We start from the raw sequence: 21,749 nt of genomic DNA on the forward strand, positions 1-21,749 counted from the left end.
ACACACACTTTCCCTGTAGGCTCGGCGGGGTGTTGCAGAGGGGGGGAAAACATCAGCTCTGAGGGGGGAATGTGGCTGGGCGTTTCCAAGAGGGTAACTAGACCATCACATTCAATTTCATCTCATTCCACTTACAGGCTTTTTTTACTCCCTCCAATTCCTCCAATTAGCATAGCTCGCCTGTTTATCTGCCTGTCGCTTGGCTGGATATGGACGACGGGGCTTATCACCTTTCGACAATCATTATGTGCCATCAGGGGGGAAACGAAAGTCACGTTTAAAGAAGGATTTCAGAGTTCTCCACTCAGATATTATCAACCAATCCTCCGACTGAAATCTGTCACCTTACTCGTGTTCTGTCCAATCTCTGGATCCCTATATTCTCCCAATTCCTGGCTCTCAGTCAGCTGGAGTTTCCCTCCAAGCCCCCCCCGCCCTCCCTTTTTCTCTGCACCTGGGAGCGTGATTGCCTAAGCAGATGGGACTCAGAGGGGAAGAAAAACTAAAATAACAACCAAAACGGCCTTTTACACCGTCACTTCCTATTCATATGGCAGAGGGAATACCCACTGATAAGGCCACTACTGACATGTGTATGACCCGGCTCCAACTTGAGTTTATGTCCCAGGAGAAAATGTTCCTCCGCTCTCTCTCCAATCTGCATACTATCTGACACCTCCCATCATTTTCTCTGGCACGCAGCACCGGACAAGTCGCACATACTTGGAGAGTAAAGTCAGCAAACAGGGCTCTTCCTTCCTGAATAAGTGCTCCAACTATAATTAGTCATTGCTCTTTCTTCTTCCTCCTTCTCACTCTCACTATCTGCGCCTCACTTCCTGCATCTTCACCTCTCGGCCCCCACTTCCATTTCTCTCCATTCGCTCTCCCTGTCATCACTCCGTCCGGTCAGACACAGACAGATTAGGTGGAGACCGGCCCATTGCGAGGCTGTCTCTCCTAAAGCGACCTCTGACCCCAAACTGCCAGCCGGGGTCGGACGACGAGGTTGGGACATGAAAGGTGAGCGGTGCTGTTTCCCATGCTCTCGGTCCGGAGGGGCAGCACTTCAAACGAGACGACCCCCAGACCTCTCTCCAGATGAAGCCAAACTCTCACTGGCCCAACTGCTGCGGACTCCAGGATCCCCCCAAAGCCCCGTGCATCCGGATCCCCACACGCGGCTTTTTATTCTAAGCTGGCCCGGGGTGAGCTGAGGTTATCGAAATCCTGCTCTGTGAGTCAAGACTTTTTGTTGTTCTTCCGGAGAGCTCAATCCATCACCGACCCGAAGCGGTATTGCAACAGTGAATTTTTCAGTGGCAGCCTCATATTTATAGTGCATCTACACAAGCTCAACAAAGCAATTTGTGGCCAATGTTTGGAAATCAACAAACTATGTGTATGTTTTGTTAATCCAAAGTTTATACTTAGAAAAATAAATAGGTGAATTTCCTCCTCCAACAAAAAACAATATTTTCAAGTATACTCCTCGAAGTCCTGCTTGGTTTCCAGAAATATGTGACATCAACATTTTCCAATTGAGTCCCACCCATCATAAACAAGCAATTTGAGCTTAGACGAAATACAGAAATGCTGAAATCACTGTTGAGAAATAGCCATAATTGTTCAAACTTTGGCAAACCTTTTGCATGTTCATAAATTACCCTGTTACCCTCTGTGTAAGTCTGAGTGAGTACATGGGTGTTCAGTGCAATAAAAAGCGTTTGAAACCTTACAAAATGTTTACGATCTACTCCAAAAATGATGCCATCATCTTCGTAAAATAATGTCTTTAACATAAACTTAATAATATGGGTTTTCCCCAAAAAATATCAGGGGCCATAACATTCAAATGTTTTTTTTAAAGATTGGGTTGTTTCACTTCAGCAGCCTTAACAGGACATCAGTCAAGATCTCATACATATTCATTAACAGTATAATAACAGCTTACGCTGCATGCATTATGTTTCAGTATTATCTGTAACTATGCTTGTGAGATAGATTTGGTCTTCCATGGAAATCCTGCTGTGCAGCTTTAACTTTAATTTGTCAGTGGGAGACTTTGTTACAACCATGGGAAAGCAAGGCTCCACGTGGCTCTTTAACCTCAGCCTGACATTAGCTACCCTACTCTAACCCCAAAACCCCCTCACTGATCCCTATAAAAGCTCTTCCATATCTCCTTCAATAACACTACCTAATGCAACCGTGGACACACACTCTGTTGTTCAATCTTCTATACAAAGTCAAATGAAAATGCTCTGTTTTGCAGCGGCCCGATGCCCAACCCATTCTAAGAGTTCCAGGACGAAAAAAGGAAAGCCAGGAATATAAAGCTACACCCCTCACTCTCCGCTCTCATTCCCTCCCACGCCTACACTCCTCCCTCGCTCCAGTCCTGGGCTCCTCAGCTCAGAGAAGTGCTGGTACTGATCCAACAACAACCCCCCCACCTCCTTTTTTCTTCTCCTCCCCTTCCTCTTAATAATAATCTCGGTTTTGAATTTTAAAAAACACACACGGCGAGAAAATGCAACTGTTTTGCCAGAACAGCTTTCCCTTTGTTTTCAAACTGCTTATTACCAGCAGAATGGCTGGATCTTTTCCCTTTCCCCCATTTTTTTTCCCTCTTGCCGAGTTTCTCTCTCTCCCCATATTTAATGGATTTCAGGCAATTACAGTCAGCCCAAAAGTAGAGGAGGAGGACTCACAGAGAGACGCAGTGCGTGTGCAGAATTTTGACAAGATGTGGAAGCCCTCAGCTTTACTACAGAGAGTGTATGTGTGCACATGGCTTCATTACCACACTACTACCCCAGGTACTCACCAACACAAACTTGGGTAAAACTTTCTCACACACACACACACACACACACACACACACACACACACACACACACACACACACACACACACACACCACAACACACACACACACACACACACACACACACACACACACACACACACACACACACACACACACACACACACACACACACACACACACACACACACACCACACACACACACACACACACACACACACACACACACACACACACACACACACACACACACACACACACACACACACACACACACACACACACACACACACACACACACACACACACACACACACACATCAGGTGGGTAACTGAGTCCAGATGGGTTGTCTTTCATAATGGATGAGCCCAGCTGACTGACTGGCTCCATGAGGCCAAACTACCTGTGGGACACTAGCTGAGGAATGTCAGGAATGTCAGTATTCCCTGGAGAGACACACACACCATCCAACGCGGACTCTGGAAATCTCAGAGTTTAAGCATAGACAGGAATGCTGAGATATAGAATAGCAAAGATATGGGTGCGAGGCAGAGCTGACAGGAGTTTCGGCTTTGCTAACAGCTGTCTGCAGAAGAATAGACACCATCCACTTCCTCCTCTGCCTTAATCAGAATCTGAACTGTGCTAATAAAGACTGTCAGAGTTGAATAGATTATTTCACTAAGGGATTAAGTCTTTGTTAGTGTTTGACTATCCCAATCAGCATTCCAGAAGTTAGGCGGGAACTAACGATATTTTTTTTATCTGCTAATAATTGTATAGATTTATAGAGGGGTGCAGTGACGCATCCTGAAACCCGGAAGTAAGCTGCGCATGGGTTCCCTCGACAACAAAGCAGTGGGATTTCTCCATAGGATTTTGGAAAATAGCTGGAAATAAGGTCTGTGGAAAACGAACCGGTTAGATAAATGCACGTTTTGTTCAGCCGGATAATATCCACATGTCTACCCTACTTTTATAATTTTGTAATCATAAATATATCGATCTCATGCGCAGCTTACTTCTGGGTTTTAGGACGCGTCACTGCACCACTCTATGGATTATGCAATCATGTGATCAATAAAACTAAATAGTGAAAAGGGTTATTTCCCGTTTAAAGTTCCTAGGAGGCATCATAAAATGTATAGTTGTGTTGGTCCAAAGCCCAAAGATAGTTACTTTAATATGATATGAAACACAGTAAAGCAGGAAGTTTTCATATTTGAGAGGCAGAAAACAGAAACGTCTGCTATTTTTTCATGAAAAATACAGGTTTCCAAATAGTAGCCAATGTATCATACGTTTCAGCTGGTTTAACTGAAGTCTTATCCAAACAGTACTTTAATGTAGCATTCTGAATCATCATACATGAAAACACCATGCTGACCATATAAAGTACGCACAGGAAAGTGTACACTGTGTAACTGCACCTTATCTGCTTTAATGTGTCCTAAAGTATGCCCCTAATTTCTCAAATACTACTGTATGAAGTAAGCTGTGGTTATTTCCACTAGAATTAGGTCATACATTTTCTATTTTTACTTAGAGAAGGTCCTTAAAGAGAGCTCAGTTAAGGTATAAACAACATTTCACATACAGAGAGTAAACACGACCAGATTAGTGCACTGGCTTCTACTGTCGCTTTGTGTGCCTTGCTCATGTGCGCCTCCTCTATGCGAGTTAGTGGGGAAAGGTAGCGCATCGTTTACTCTTTCATCCCTCTTTTGCATTTCTCCCATACTTACTTAACTGCTCTCCGTCCGCCCCAGTGTCCTCCGATCGTTCTGTATCGTCCTCATCATCCCCCGACGAGATGGCATCTGCACAGAGTAACCACGGTTACTGCCAGCCTTCGCAACCCGCATGTACACACGTATAGTATCGCATGCACAAATGTTCATGCAGTCGCAAATTGGCACGTGGACAAGACACTGCTAAAGTGGGGATCTTGTTTGGCCAATCAGTTTGTATGCTGCTGTATTTGCACATACACACGAGACCAAAATGCACGCTCCCTGCTCCATGGCCACTTCCTGGACTCATCCAAGCTCAGTCCGACTCCAAAGTCCCTGACCCATCCTGACCTGGCTTCTCCCTGACTCACCTGTGACATTTACTATGAAGCAGACCGTGTCTTTGCCCACGCTGGTGCAGGTGTACAGGCCCGAGTCCTTGGCCGTGGCGTCACGGATCTGCAGCACCTCCTGCTCTATCACCGTGCGATTGTTGATGCCCAGAGAGCTGCCATCTTTGGTCCAGGTGATGGTCCCCGTCTGCGGCAGAGGGCAGCTCAGCTTCAGCAAGTCCCCCGGGTGCACTGAGCACACCGTGGGCTTAGAAATTTGGTATTTGTTCGAGGCCTCTGCAGAGCGAATGGAGGGGGGGAGGAGGAGGATGGATAGATTGGAGGAGGAAGAGGGTGCACAAAAAGGAGGAAAGAGAGGTGGGAAAGGAAAGAAACAAGCCATAGTGTAAGAAACAAAAACACCACATAAACCCCAATGGATGCACTTCAATCAACTTATGCAGGAGGAGCAATACAGAAAGAGGAGGCCCATTTTCTTTGTTTAAACCGTAACACCAACATGTCTTTACCACAATCTCCCAGTCAGTCATTTGGAATGGACCCATTAGAAAATACCACTGTTCTGTTATCAGGTGTGCAGTCAGTGTGATTGGCGTATATAGATTCAGAGCATGCAGTTACGGCTGAAGTAGCGTGTGTAGAGCGAAGGAAAAACAATCGATGCTTTGCGAGCAGGTGAGAATTGGACATTACTGTGTTGACAGACAGCCCCCCCTACCCACCACCGACACCACCCATTCCTTTTAGCCGAGATGCCAAGCAGCCGGTGTCTCTGTGTGACGAGAAGCAGTGCAAATATATGCAGCCTAAAAAAAAAAGTAATAAAACTCCACCATGTCTGCCTGTCGGAAGAGAACGCAGCCAGAAAGCTCTGGGGCGGAAGCGAGTGTAAGGCAGGGGAAGGGAGAAAAGGGGAAGGAGGAGAGGCACTCTCTAATTTGCCGATACGTTTGGTTTTGACTCTGCGCATAACCTACAAAACCTTGACCTGGCTGGAGTCTGACTCTCTGTTTTCTATCTCCATCTCTCCCTTCTCTTCCGTAACATGGCCATGGAGGATCTACAACCACTGGATCCGCCAAGGCAGCGAGCAAGAAACTCCTGTCGACTCCAACGTGCATAAAACCTTCACTTCTGGGACAAAATCCAAGTCCGCCTGTGAGCATGTGTGTACACCGTGTCCTCAGACTTGTACAACTTCACGGAGAGGCCGAGGTGAATGTCCAATATATCAAAGGGAATCCTGAATGTCTGTAGCTGAGCCTGCACTTCTACATCAGGACGGATTTTAAATCTCGACTGTGACTGAATGTTAAGCAAAAGGGGGAAATGTATACCGAAGCCGATACCAGTTACCTTGAGTCTGTTGCAGACTTTAAGACACACACACTTTAATGCATAAATGTGAACATTCGGTCTTCCCAAAGCCTTTGCAACCATCCACAGTGGAAAATAAAGAAATTCCATGCTCTTTTTACTGCAGTATAAAAATGCCAAGAACTACGTGTTTGTGTTTTTTCTTCTGAAAGAGAAAAAGAGGGATTAAAAAGATTTCAAGCTAGGGGAAAGTAGCAACAATGGAAAATCCAGTGATGAAGGCATATGAAGTGTTTGACTGAAGGCTGATACGTGTAATTATAGAGGCGGTGGCACTCGCAGCCTTTCCTGTACCTCAATGCAACTTTTCAACAACATTCCACACCTACCCTGCCCTATGTGTGTGTTAAATGTAAAGTATACACACACTCCAGCCTCGACAGGAAGGGAAAGTCATTCCGCCAGCGGTCGAGGCATGTGCGCGAGCCTCTAAACGTCCCCCCTGGGCAAGTAGACATACACAGGTACAGTTCCTGTATTGTCTTTTTTTCTTTCTCTCTTCCTCTTTCCTTCGATCCGGAAATACCCCTCCCTCCCCACCCAGGACTGAGTGTGTGGTCTGATAAAAGGTGGAGCTCCTGCGCTGATTGATGGGGAGCTGTCTCCTGTTACCTTTTTTTTTACGACGTGGTTTTCCACACCGGGGGCCACTGCCTTTTACTTTAACGTTATTACTGGCTTCCCTTATGCGGTTTAATTTAGGATCTCAGAAATGTAGAAATGTCGTAACTACCGGGAAACAAAGGGGCCGTGGTAGCAACCAGGAACACACAGAAACACACACATGAAGGGGCTGCACTGTCTGTCTGTCAGCACATCGAAGAGAAAGGGTGGCTGCTCCATAGAAGATGATACAGACACAAGGAGGTGAAACAAGCACACTGGAAGGAATCTCTCCAAATGGTGCGTCTGATTTAAGAAAGCATGCACGTGTCATTTCATCATTTTCTTATCACTGCTGTGTCCATCTGTCCCCCTCCTCCTCCTCCTCCTCTTGTTGTTGTTGCTGCTTCCCTCCTTCACCTTCCTTTCAGCTTTGCCCTCTCTGTCGCCCCTTCCCACCCTCTTCTACCCCCCGCTGACCCTGCTGACCTAACCCTGACCCTTCCCCAACCTGTTGACACCTTCAGCATGCCCGATTGTTCATGGGAACCTGTAAGGCACAGCGAGTGATGCTTGAGAATCCTTTGCACACGCTCTGGGGAAATAGCACTAATACATGCATGTATCACACACACACCTTCCCTGCTCTTGAAGAAAGTTTACAAGGGTCCAGGGACGCATGCTGAGTTGAAGAGTTGAAACACTTCACTGCAGATTTGTCATCTCTGCAGAAGTTTCATCCGCCTCAGGAGGGGGGGGGGGGGGGGGGGGGGGGCTGGAGACTCTATCTCCCACACACACACTCACACGATCACGCTTTTGCTCGATTTCTATCTAACAGCTTTTTCCTCTCCCCTCCCTCCATCAGCGCTATCATCTTGCCTCTCTTCTCCTGAAGCACACCTCCATTTCATCTCTCTTTCTTTTCAGCACGACAGCTAATACAAGTCAGGTGTGATAGAATCAGGCTGTCCACTCTTTTCGTTCCCACCATTTTGGCTGACCATAATTAGTCTTTGCAGCAAAATGCAGCAATTCCCACCCTCATCTCGCTGTCCTTCCATCAGAGCTAAGCGAGACTGTTTGGAGGGCAATGTTTACAAGTGAAGAATATGATCTTATACATTTACTTTGAAGGAAAAGAACATTGGCCCGCAGATCTATTCTCCCATCTCCTCCCTGTCGTGTTCTGCTCAATGGGATAGGTGGGCTTAATGTAATGACTCCCGTATCAGAGTCACACACACACACACACACACACACACACACACACACACACACACACACACACACACACACACACACACACACACACACACACACACACACACACACACACACACACACACACACACACACACACACACACACACACACACACACACACACACACACACACACACACACACACACACACACACACACACACACACACACACACACACACACTGCCAAATCACATTATCTCTGCTGCCCTTCTTATCCCTCCTCTTTTCCTCTGTATCCTCCTCACGTAGTCAAATCCCAGGACTTTTCTGCCCTCTTTTTGTCTCTCCCCTCTTTTCTGATGTCAGTGTCTTTTCACATTCAAATCCCTCCTTAGCTTTTTTTATTATGACAAAGGAGCAGCTCCATGAACTGGCTCCTGCTGGCGTCCATGGCAACAGCCCCTCTGCTAAGCCCAGCCTTTCACCCCTCATCAAGGCATTCCCTGAACCCCACCCGACCCCTTTAACCCACGGGCCACCCCCTTATCTCGAAAAGATCTTCTTAGGTCAAACCTCGACTGACCCTCAGAGTAGAGCTTCTCTCTGCTCTGACTTCTAGAGATTAACATGTTTTCTGTGTTTTTATGGACAAATGTTCCGATTATCTTTTCCTATCAAGACTTAAGGTACCATCTGAACATGTCTCATTTGGTTCAATGCAACAGTCCAATGATATAAAACAGCACATCCTCATATTGGAGAAGTTTAACAAGAGTTTTAGCTTTACACATTTACATTATAAGTAGCACTTTTTTCCAGAAGAGTGAGCAGGCAGGAGGTGTAGTGCCTTGCACAAAAAAAAATCCAGAAGTGATCATCTTAAGCACTACAAGTACTCCAAAAACAGTTCAGTAGGTGCACGATTATCAGGTTAAAATCCCTACTTTTTAAAGGGGCCTTATTATGCTCCAATTTCTGGTTTCAAATGTGTACTTTGTCAATAGGAGGAGCTTTGTGATTGAGCCTTTGCAGACCATTAACATGCACACAAACATATATAATACACTACAAGACAGGGTAAAGAACCATAGAAGGCACAACAAGGGCCCCTTGAAGGACATTTTGTGTCTTTATCGATGTTTAGTGTTGTCCTCCATAGTCCCGCACCCTCTCCACACTCGTCCTCCACTGGGACCGGAGACACAGGCTGGCACAGATCGCAGCTCTTCCCAGCCTCTTATCAAACAGGTGTGAGATGGAGCGGTTGAGTGACAGGGTACTTTCTGCCAAGGCAAATAACAGAACACACACACAACCACCAACACACTCAAACCTTCAAGATTAACAGCGGCCAACGGCAGGCTAATAAAAGTCATTGTGGGAAGGCCGTATATTCAGCCCAACTCCCCCTACCCCCTCCTGGTCACACCAGCGGCCGACACACTGCGTTTGTTTAGAGTTCACTACCATTGCCATTGCCACAGTCACACACACGGACACACACACACACACACACTGTGTCATTAACCGGCCAGCTGACTCTTTTATTATTTGACTACCGCACTACTACTGTGTAGATAGCACAGTGTTACAGATAATAAGCCTCACATTCCCACCTTCCCATACAACTAATAACAGTCTATAATTATGATGGCTTTTAATGCAATAAAGGCAGTTGATGTAGTGTTAAACGCAGCTGACTGCAAACTTGCTTAAGAGTATAAATCATGCAGCAAATAAATAGAGAAGAGATGTTCCTACTGTGCCAACAAAACATTAAGAACACTTTACTGACTAACATCCACCCTTTTGATGCTTCTGTTTGAGCTTTAGAGACTCATCCTTGAAACATAATGTGGCCTTTATTTATTAAAGCACTATCTTTTGAAGTGTTTGCTGCAGAACAGAGTTTGGCAGGGAGAGCACGAAAGTAAAGCCAGACTTTTGTCTTCCGCACTCACACACATTTTTATTCCAATGTGCCACATTTATTCCGCTTTATATGCAAAGAGAGGCCAGAACAGACCGGAGGGCAGAGAATACCAACGGAAAAGACACACACCTGCTGTGTTTGGTACCATTGTTATTCAGCTCAGTCAGAGTATTTTAATCACACAGAGAGCCTGGACAAGGTAAACACACTGGAGGGACAACAATAGGTCTGTTGTGGAGATCTTAACCAGCGCTCGCTTGACTTCTACTCTTAAGCAGCCACAGGTCAACAAACATGCAGGGCCACCAGGGGAGCAGGCGTGGGCTCTGAAGAGACAGCATTGATATGCGATCTGATGAATCTGAAGCAATTGCTGCTCCCACACACATGCAGCGGTTGGACCCACGCTGCGGGGCAAAAAGGGAAGAGGCGGGACAGCCCATCTGTCTCCCTACAGGTGACACCAGCACCAGGAAGGAGACCACAGGAAAACCGGTGACGCATTGATTCAATCATAAAATGCATCTATGTTTGCCATGTGCAGCCGGGAAACTAACTCAGGATCAGATAAGCCGGCCAGGTTCTCTGTGCCCCGTTGATCCCTCGTCATGTGACCCCCAGGTCTAGCCACTTAATCTCCAGTCACATGACTTCACCGCAACCCAATCTCTCCATCTAAAGGAGAAGTCAAATATGCACAAATCCTCTTAGACCTTTCCTGGAGGATTGTATAACTCTCTAACTTTCTCCGTCCTCTCTGTGGCCATGCAGCGTAACGTCCAGGCCATGTGGGGCTCTGAATGAGCCGGCTCGGAGCCAAACAGTCTGCGACAGCACAACAAAACACCAGCCGGAGCCTCTGCGGCCTATCATCAAGGTAAGTAGGACAGTACCTGACCTCTAGGGCAAAGGGTAAGACGAGGCACAGTGTGTGTGTGTGTGTGTGTGTGTGTGTGTGTGTGTGTGGTGTGTGTGTGTGTGTGTGTGTGTGTGTGTGTGTGTGTGTGTGTGTGTGTGTGTGTGTGTGTGTGTGTGTGTGTGTGTGTGTGTGTGTGTGTGTGTGTGTGTGTGTGTGTGTGTGTGTGTGTGTGTGTGTGTGTGTGTGTGTGTGTGTGTGTGTGTGTGTGTGTGTGTGTGTGTGTGTGTGTGTGTGTGTGTGTGTGAGAGATAGGGGGGGTGTAGCTTAAGAAAAGTGATGCTCTGTTGTTGGCCCAACTTACAATTAGCATGCTGATTAAAGCCCGGGAACAAAAGGCTTTGGAATGTAAGTTACCATCCATCACAACAACTCTAATTAGCTAGTCTCTGACCAGACTGGACAAGAAAAATAGAGAAGGTTCAAAAGAGAAAGAAAACGCTCTCACAAAACGGGGTTTCAAAAGGTTATACCATAAAAGACTTCCAAATATTACACAAACTCAGAGAAACATACCAGAGACCTCTACTAATGTCTCCCTTTCCCTTGCTCTTTTTGCTTCGTTCCAGGCCAGCAGGGCATGAGAGAAATGCCAGCATAAACACTCCCCACCCTCCTTCACAGCTCTCCCTTGTCCTCCCACGCATGGTCACAAACCTGCCTTTAACACTCATGCACACCCTGAACTAGCATAGACATCAGCCACAGAAATCAAACAAAAATGTGTGAATGACACACCGCACGCTGAGGAAAACAACAGGCTTGCCATGCTGGGGTTAGTTGTTTTTTCCTTTGGTTTATTTATTTGTAATGTCCCGCGAAATCTTACAGAAATACTTTTCTCTTTGTACTTGTGACTTTTTGTGAAGTTTGAAGGGGGAAGAATGGCCCAAGAAAATTCCAGAAATGTCCCATACTAACTGTAAATGTTTAAGTGACAGTGGAAACATGTTGTTTTGTTACTTTAAATGGATGAAACTGTAGAAATCCAAATACCACTCATTTAGCTTGACGCTAATTGTGGATTTTTTAGCATCGATGTTTAAATCAGATAAGGGAAGGAATTTCTCAGGATATCTCAAAACTCTGAAGTCAGGTTTCAAGGGGGAAAACAAACTTGACAGACTTACACCATGCTCTCTAAAAACAACCCAAACAAATGTTTCCCCCCTCCTCCCTGCTCCACCTCCCACACTCTCCTTTTCTGTTTTGTTCCCCCCCCCCTCCCCCCGCTGCCTACCTTCAGGTTCCAGAGTGGCCTCTTCTTCCTTGGTGGCGGTTAGGGGCGGCCGGGCCACGCTGACGGTCAGCAGGGACAGCAGGACAGCGGCCAGCAGCCAGGCCCACGAGGCCATCCCGTTAGTGGGGGCAAGCGCTCCCCATACTCCCCTTCTCCACCTCCCCCTGGACACTGATCCCATCTGAGGGAGTCCGCCCAACCATCAACTGCTGCCGGGTCGGCCTGTCACTCAGCGGAATTCACCCAATCACCTGGGCTGAGAGGGGAAACAGAACATGTGTTAAACATAACATTGCAAGGGTTTCTAAGATCTTGTTTAGCACTATTTTTCCAACTATTGTTGACAAAGTGACACAGAAAAATGAAGCCACAGAAAGCAACATAGAGTGCTTCAAAATGCTGTCGAACAAGCCATGCTACAGTCAGACATACCAGACTAATGAGGCACCAGCAGTCAACACATGACCTACCTGCATATATCTCCGCTTCACATGTATAATTATATGCATTTAAATGTGTTTTAGAGAAGCAAAGTCTCACTGACTCACAATACTTTGCAATATAAATCAAGGATCAGACTTTTTTTAACTGTATCAATATGTGATTTACCACAAATCTGAAGTTTTTTCTCCTTATTTAACCAAACTGCTTATTTTTTCTTCCCTCCAAATGAATAATACATTATGTTCTTAACGGATGAGGCAAGGAAATATGATTTGAAAATATCCTGGCACAAAATGGACAGCATAGCCAATGGTTCATTTAGCTGCAACAGATGCACCAAACCTGTTGCCCGCGCCGCTGCCCGCGTGTTAATTGTATTCGCAAGAGGCTCTTATTGCATTTGCTTGACTTGATTATGAAACCAGTATAGCTTTAATTGAAATGCAATATTGCAGTATTGTACACAGACACACACAGCAATCTGTTTAGCCAGACATCTGCGGTTCCACCGTGCTGAAGTGTCTCTGGAGGTTTGGAGAAGTCACGCTTCCCTGCGCTCCTTCTGCTCCAGCTGGACGTATCGATCGGTTTTGACCACAAGGACACATGTAGTTTGACTTTTTGAGACGATCTGAAAACCTGATTTGTCTTTCATTCACACCGCAGGGAGCACACGCGCGACACGGACTCCTGCGCACATCATGTCAGGGTGAATCCATGAATGTATCCAACCATTTAACATTATTAGAGGTATGCAGCGGTTTGATTTTGTAATGAATTCTGCATAGTTACAGCTTAGGCGTACCTATGCATTATTAATGAATTGTAAATCAATCAGTGCAACAATCGAGCTGTCTGGGAACTTTAGCAAGATGAATAGAAATCAGATTTACCCATACATATTTTAAAAGCCTCTAGAAGAGCACAATAACAAAAGTACTGGATGATTCTGCAGCTTTCAAATATAGCCACACAGCGAAATGGGTGGTAAAATAATAAATACATAGAAAGATAAGAAACACATAAACTAATTAGGTTTAAAAAGTTGATATAATGTGCTTCTCATTAAAAGAAAAAAAGAAGCACGTTGCTGACGACATGACATTTTGGGCACATGAAGGCTCCATACATGACCACAGCTTTCCTTTAAACCGGGCTTTGAATGACATTTCTTGGCACTGATTGAATTCCTATTGAAATTCAAATCAGTTGGCTTTCTCTACAATGGGTGCTCATTTGGAGCTGTTCAGTGATTTAGGGCTCCGGCACCAAGCAGTGAAAAACAACTGCGGTCACGGGATAATTGGCACCATAAATACAATGTAGAAAATTAAGCAAAGTAATAAATAACCAGGACACTTGTTAATGGGCCCTAACGTGATGATGCAAGGTGCCTGAAGTGCCTCGTTTCTAAAATAAACAAGGGTCACTGATTTCATTTTAAATACATAAACAATGCACATTGTAATATTTGTGTTGCATGTGAATGTATCTCAAATAAACTTTGTGTAGATGTGTGCACACTAAATAAAGTCTCATAAGGGAATTAATGGTGAGAAAAATCTTTAAATTCAACAAAAGTGAAGTTGTATGTTGTCGTGCAGCAGCAAAGGGAAACATAGTAGCCACAGGCATTTCTACAATTTGTCATGACAGCCGATATCTTGACAGAAGAGATAGTGAGGAAGCTTCACACGTAAACAGAAAATACTTACCATGGAGGAATAAAATCGAGGAGATCTCTGTTTTGGCATGCACAGATAAGGGAGGAGAGAGCATGAGCTGAATCCGGAGGGAGGAATGTCTCCAACTCCACAATGCACCAAACAAAATCTGCGAGGCGCTGCCTTTTTCAGCTTACTATTCCACAAACAGCCGGTATCTACTCAGATCAGAGGATATATTCCAACCCCGACTGGCAGCGTAGTCCAATGCCATGCAAAGAAATCCGAGTTCACACGCGTTATCCTTCGTAAACAGCTCGGAAAACCATACCGCTGTCCTCCAGAAACTTTCCTCCCCGTCACCAAGTTTCTTCCAGGGCGCAGAACATGCCCAGTGTTCCCGAGCAGCGCACTTGTCAACTAAAAAGAAAGTTTGCAGCTACTACGGAGGTGGACCGAGGTTTTAAAAGGTACGACAGGGTAGTTGTCCGATGCAAAATGTCATAAAATCCATCAGTGTGCGTTCCCCTGGTGAAATGAGCGTCTTTGCGTCTCTTTCTCTCCTTCCGCCGTCAGTCCTCGCACTGTTTCTCAGGCGCTTTGTCAGGTTTACTAGGGTTTTTTCTCCTCCTTACGTCTCCACACACTGCCCTCCTCCTTCACTTCAGTGGGTGTCATTCCCCCCCAAGCACCCCCAGTGTAATTCGAGCTGCTTCCTGGCCGCAGTGCCTTTGGGCCCTGCCTTCCTCCGCCCATTAAACTGCAACGCTGCCGGCCTCAGAGCCGCTGCACTCCTGCTGTCCGCCCGTGTAACTACGCCCCTATGTGGCCGGGACAGGATCTGCAGGAGGATACACACATACACACACACACACACACACACACACACACACACACACACACACACACACACACACACACACACACACACACACACACACACACACACACACACTGTGGTTAGACGCACAAAGTTTGGAGATGCTGCAGTGTTGGAAGAAGTGATCAAATCATTTTCTCAAGTAAAACGACCACACATTATATTCAATTCAAGAAAATGAATGTAAAAGAAAGAAAGAATAATCAGCTAAATGAACTTTTAGTGTCTAAATATGAAACATTATAAAGCAAACTGCCCAACAAAAAGGCATGGTTGTATACATCATTATTACAAAATACATACACATTTCAAGAATTAGGAAAGGTCTCTTGCACTCATTTGAAAAAAAGGGATGCATGTTTTGCTATTTTAAAGTGAGACCCTTAAAAAAGAGAGACAATGTTTTTGCATGTTAAAATAGAGATAACAACCCATGCAGACACACAAACAGCTTTCAGGTGATATAATAATATATATAAAATGTAACATCTTGTGAATAACCAATGTTTTTAAGTGTAATACTTTATCTGCCATCTAATAAGTAACTCATATAAATGTACTGCAGTGCAATACTTTCTTTTGAAATGTATTGAAGTATAGAGTGGCAATAGATGGAAATACTCAAAATTGTTATAAGGCAAAGTAATTGTGTTTCCACCACTGAGATGCTGCATGAGGGAGGGGACATTCAGCAATCACCCTCAGACAAGTTAACTCAATTGTCAGGGTTGTGTCTTGCTCAATGACACTTTGGTAAGCCCACTATAACTACTTTTGTATAATGAAATCTTTTTACAACAACATGGTGTGTTAAACATGTATTTCTTACGGGAATGCATCCCCGCATATCCAGGGACACAAATACAATGATGATCTTATCTCAAATATATTGCCGTGTGTGTTTGGCTAAATGGAAATGCACAACACAATCTTTATTTTTGTATGTAAAATGAGTCTGTATGTATGTGCTTAATGTAATGGTGTTTCCGTTTGATGCAGTTTAATTCTAGTTATATGTCCTGTAGGTTACATTAAAGTAAAAAGGAAGCACGTTTCAAAGAGAATAATATGGGAGTTCTTTGATGATACAAGCAATGTTCCAGATTTGGGAATAACAGAAGTTCATAACTTTTCTACAGATTTACAGATCTGTCCACAGCTACGCAGAGAGACTGAAGGCTGGCCCCCCTGCAGCTCGTCCCCCACTGCTTCAAGCTGTCTCCTGCATTGGTTCAGCCGTTCAAGTGCTCTGAAAGAGACACAGGGGAGGCTGGAAGACTCTACTCTCCAGACTTCTTTTTTATTTGTGTCTCACTTCCACTGCTGAAGCCCTCTTTTTTTAAACAAAGGAGGGAAAACGCTTCTATTCAAATTGAAAAGAGGCACTAACACGTTTTTCCCTCTGAAGCAAAGGTTTGCCTGTGAATGGAACGTTCTACGTCTGTTTTTCTCTCCTCTCCCATCCCTGCCTCCACCAGTGAAGCCATCGGATAACAGTGGAGCTGACAGGTTGGCCAGAAATAAAGAGGTGAGGAAGGAGAGTTTGACTCATTTTTCAAGAGTGGAACAAAATGCCCCCTGCTGTTTCTCCTTCTCTGCGTGTCACTTTCCTCCTACCACATAAGCCTATTTACAATCGCCCAATTTATTTTCCACTGCTCTGGCATCCCACATTTGAAAGAAACCTCATCAAGCAGAGTCTCATGGGCCCTTGACAGAGGACTGGATGGACTCAATGCCCCAGCACTGTGGTATCCGTCAACCTGTCATTGTCCCTCTTCCTCTCCCATCTTTTCTTCACTCCTCTTTCTTCCTTAATCCCGCCTGCGCCAACAGCCACAGTGTTTGGAATAAGGAAACAGAGTGAGAGGAGCAGAAAGTGACAAGCTAATAGCTTGCAATCTACATCTAATGAACAAATTGATTCCCTGTCATTGTTGATGGAAATTTTCAGGAGGGTAGTTTGTTGGAGAGGTTCTCCAATAACTGAACCGCAGTGACGCGTCGTAAAACCCGGAAGTAAGTTAGCATTTTTAGCACTTTCGGTTCCTTCGTCAAAAAGCAATGCATTTTCTCCATAGGGTTTTGGAAAATAGCTCGAAATAAGGTCTGTGGTTAACACAAATTTAAGAGATAAATCACGTGTTGTTCTACGACATTAAATACATCAGCAGTGACCCCACTGGTGATTTTTGAAGAGTTTACGTGCCTGAAAAACGATGATTGTTACCGAGTGGCTGAATAGGACTACAGAAATTGTCGAGGCCGTTGTACGTCATTACGCCTAACACGTAAACACTCCCGCTAAATGTGTTTCCCCCTGTGTTCTGCTTGAAAGCAAGTACCTGCCTATCATTAGTATCTGTAGTATCTTTAGTATCTGTATATCTATATCTGACCATTAGAATCTGTATTTTTGAAATTGTCGTTTTTAACACCGTAGTTTTACAAATTATAGAATAATTAATTACCAGTGTTTTCCAATTTTACTAGGCAGTTCGTTTCGTTAGCTAACGTTAGCTAAAGCTAGCGCTACTAGTTAGCTACGCAATGGTTTGTTGCTTTGCTCCGGTGTTCCGGTTTAACTGGTTCCCCGATCAACTGGTTGACAGATGTGGAGGCGTGGCATTCGACTGAAATACACATTTCGATCGCTTCTTCTGTCGTCTACATACATCTTTTGGTATATTTGGCTGGATAGGAACACTTTGATGCACATTCAGTACCAGTGGGTGAGGTTGTGGTTACGATGGCGATATCCGGACGCGAACAGCGAGGACTACAAAAAGAAAAACGAGTTGACATGGGCATGTCTGTTCAAAACATTGCGAGCTCCAATAAATCATTTAAACCAGCTATTGTTGGCAGACTTATTACTGAATATCGTTCTTAATGTGATACCAAGTCCATCTGAGACCTGTGTACACCTTCAGACAGCCTCCAAGTGAAGCACACGTTGTTTACTCACAGTTTGAAAGCAGCGTGGAGAAGTCTTCAGCTGTGTTAAGCTGTGATCCGCTCGAATAAATCCTTAAAACCAGCTATTGTTGCCCGAATTATCACTGAATATCGTTCCTAATGTGATACCAAGTCCATCTGAGACCTGTGTACACCTTCAGACAGCCTCCCAGTGAAGCGCACGTTGTTTACTCAGAGTTTGAAAGCAGCGTGGAGAAGTCTTCAGCTGTGTTAAGCTGTGATCCGCTCGAATAAATCCTTAAAACCAGCTATTGTTGCCCGAATTATCACTGAATATCGTTCCTAATGTGATACCAAGTCCATCTGAGACCTGTGTACACCTTCAGACAGCCTCCCAGTGAAGCGCACGTTGTTTACTCAGAGTTTGAAAGCAGCGTGGAGAAGTCTTCAACTGTGTTAAGCTGTGATCCGCTCGAATAAATCCTTAAAACCAGCTATTGTTGCCCGAATTATCACTGAATATCGTTCCTAATGTGATACCAAGTCCATCTGAGACATGTGTACACCTTCAGACAGCCTCCCAGTGAAGCGCACGTTGTTTACTCAGAGTTTGAAAGCAGCGTGGAGAAGTCTTCAGCTGTGTTAAACTGTGACCCTCTCAGGTAAACTGTGATTCGCCCAGGGAAAATGGGATCCGCCCAGATTAAACTGTGTTACATCTTCTGTGGCTATCTACCAGCGATCATGTTTAATATGAAAGACACACACATACATCCCTTATAAAAACGGCATTCTGCAGCACTCATCCAGATAACATGTGACTGTTAACTCGTTTTGCAAAGATAGCAGCAGAAATGTCATTGCTGCATGTGCAGGGATATTTAGACTTTAAAATGCTGATGGGTCGGCAAACAATATTAGGAATCTTCTATTCCAACTACATAATATTCAGTGTCCATCGACATGAAAATAACAAAAAAGTTCATGCTGGACTCAAACCCGAGTCCCAACAGCAAAAGTCACTCCAGCCCTGCACGTTATGACCCACCGAGATCAGATATCCTTGTTTATACAAGTATAAACGGGTATCAAATCGACTCGACATCATATTAATAACGATATATGATACAAATGTAAGACTGACAACAAGAATAGTTTGTAAAGGATTTATTGACGTTAGAATTATTAACAAAGCACTTATATACTAATAAAGGAATGGCTTATCTAAAGCCAGTTGAGTAGCACTTTAAATGTTTTGGCTCTATGAAACCTGATGTACTTTATGATTATGTTTTCTTCAAGTTTGTATCTTCTTGGTCTTATGCACTTATTGTAAGTCGCTTTAGATAAACGTGTCAGGTAAATGCAATGTCATGTAATGTAATTGACGTGAGTGTTTTGAACACTGTTATTTTATTTTTGATTCTCTGGGAAGTATCGTGTTGATCCGTGGTGCACTCATAACCTGCAGGGCTGGAGTGACTTTTGCTGTTGGGACTCGGGTTTGAGTCCAGCATGAACCTTTTTGTTATTTTCATGTCGATGGACACTAAATATTATGTAGTTGGAATAGAAGATTCCTAATATTGTTTGCCGACCCATCAGCATTTTAAAGTCTAATATCCCTGCACATGCAGCAATGACATTTCTGCTGCTATCTTTGCAAAACGAGTTAACAGTCACATGTTATCTGGATGAGTGCTGCAGAATGCCGTTTTTATAAGGGATGTATGTGTGTGTCTTTCATATTAAACATGATCGCTGGTAGATAGCCACAGAAGATGTAACACAGTTTAATCTGGGCGGATCCCATTTTCCCTGGGCGAATCACAGTTTACCTGAGAGGGTCACAGTTTAACACAGCTGAAGACTTCTCCACGCTGCTTTCAAACTCTGAGTAAACAACGTGCGCTTCACTGGGAGGCTGTCTGAAGGTGTACACATGTCTCAGATGGACTTGGTATCACATTAGGAACGATATTCAGTGATAATTCGGGCAACAATAGCTGGTTTTAAGGATTTATTCGAGCGGATCACAGCTTAACACAGTTGAAGACTTCTCCACGCTGCTTTCAAACTCTGAGTAAACAACGTGCGCTTCACTGGGAGGCTGTCTGAAGGTGTACACATGTCTCAGATGGACTTGGTATGGTATCACATTAGGAACGATATTCAGTGATAATTCGGGCAACAATAGCTGGTTTTAAGGATTTATTCGAGCGGATCACAGTTTAACACAGCTGAAGACTTCTCCACGCTGCTTTCAAACTCTGAGTAAACAACGTGCGCTTCACTGGGAGGCTGTCTGAAGGTGTACACATGTCTCAGATGGACTTGGTATGGTATCACATTAGGAACGATATTCAGTGATAATTCGGGCAACAATAGCTGGTTTTAAGGATTTATTCGAGCGGATCACAGCTTAACACAGCTGAAGACTTCTCCACGCTGCTTTCAAACTGTGAGTAAACAACGTGTGCTTCACTTGGAGGCTGTCTGAAGGTGTACACGGGTCTCAGATGGACTTGGTATCACATTAAGAACGATATTCAGTAATAAGTCTGCCAACAATAGCTGGTTTAAATGATTTATTGGAGCTCGCAATGTTTTGAACAGACATGCCCATGTCAACTCGTTTTTCTTTTTGTAGTCCTCGCTGTTCGCGTCCGGATATCGCCATCGTAACCACAACCTCACACACTGGTACTGAATGTGCATCAAAGTGTTCCTATCCAGCCAAATATACCAAAAGATTTATGTAGACGACAGAAGAAGCGATCGAAATGTGTATTTCAGTCGAAGGCCACGCCTCCACATCTGTCAACCAGTTGATCGGGGAACCAGTTAAACCAGAACACCGGGTTGCAGCCACAGGTCTTTGCATGAAACGTGCTCGTTCTATCGTTTCCCGGCCAATGTTTTCCAAAGGAGAGTCTGGATTCGTGCCATGAGGTAAGCTGACGTTACATTTGTGTCCATGTCACGGTGAAATGTAAATGATGGGTAGTGACTGTATCGCCGTTTTAGAGATGGCGCTGCTGAAAAGACATCCTATTAAAACCTGTGTGGCTTATATGATAAGTCTAATTAGTACAAGCAGGATAACGTTTCACCATGTAACTAAAGATTGTAGTCAGGGAAATCAGTTTGACATATTGAACTAATAACAAATCACCTCTGGCTGGCAGAGAACTCTGCTCCATAGCTTCTCTTGGACGTAAAATCACATGTACATTTTACATTTATATTCAATTTAATATTCCATCCCTAACATACTTTTGTATATATAATAACTTATATTTTGTTTTTCTTGTTATGCTGCTGCAACACAAACATTTCCCAAATTGGGATCAATACAGTAATATCTTAATTAATTAAGAAATATAACTATTATAATTACTGTAGCAGCTGACACCTATTTTCAATATGGATTAATCTACCATTTATTTCTTTAGTTTAATTTTCATCGATAAAAATGTCAAAATAGTGAAAATGTTCACGAGACAAAGTGCAAGGTTATATCTTTAGATATTTTTGTTTTAACCTATGTACTGTATGTCTTAATGCTCTTATATGTGACGGTGTGACTTCCATGAAACTAATATTTTCTATCTTCCCAACAGACAAGCTGACAGGAAACCTAACAC

At 44.2% G+C, this 21,749-nt stretch overlaps 1 protein-coding gene across 3 annotated transcripts in view; it reads right to left on the reverse strand.

Moving 5' to 3' along the window:
• fgfr2 (fibroblast growth factor receptor 2) overlaps positions 1–15,030 on the reverse strand; it is a 41,270-nt gene extending 26,240 nt beyond the window's left edge. The window contains exons 1-4 of one of the 3 annotated variants that reach the window (XM_071205733.1): positions 14,355–15,030; positions 12,196–12,451; positions 4,937–5,194; positions 4,578–4,652 (exon numbers count right to left, since the gene is read on the reverse strand). In XM_071205733.1, coding sequence (XP_071061834.1) covers positions 4,578–4,652; positions 4,937–5,194; positions 12,196–12,376 — 514 coding nt within the window. In that variant the 5' untranslated portion in view covers positions 12,377–12,451; positions 14,355–15,030. The remainder of the gene's footprint in view (positions 1–4,577; positions 4,653–4,936; positions 5,195–12,195; positions 12,452–14,354) is intronic. The other 2 variants (XM_034100455.2, XM_034100454.2) reach the window with 2 other exon arrangements.
• Positions 15,031–21,749: the final 6,719 nt, after the last annotated feature.

The sequence above is a fragment of the Pseudochaenichthys georgianus genome, chromosome 15 (genome assembly GCF_902827115.2).
Source record: "Pseudochaenichthys georgianus chromosome 15, fPseGeo1.2, whole genome shotgun sequence".
NCBI lineage: Eukaryota > Metazoa > Chordata > Actinopteri > Perciformes > Channichthyidae > Pseudochaenichthys > Pseudochaenichthys georgianus.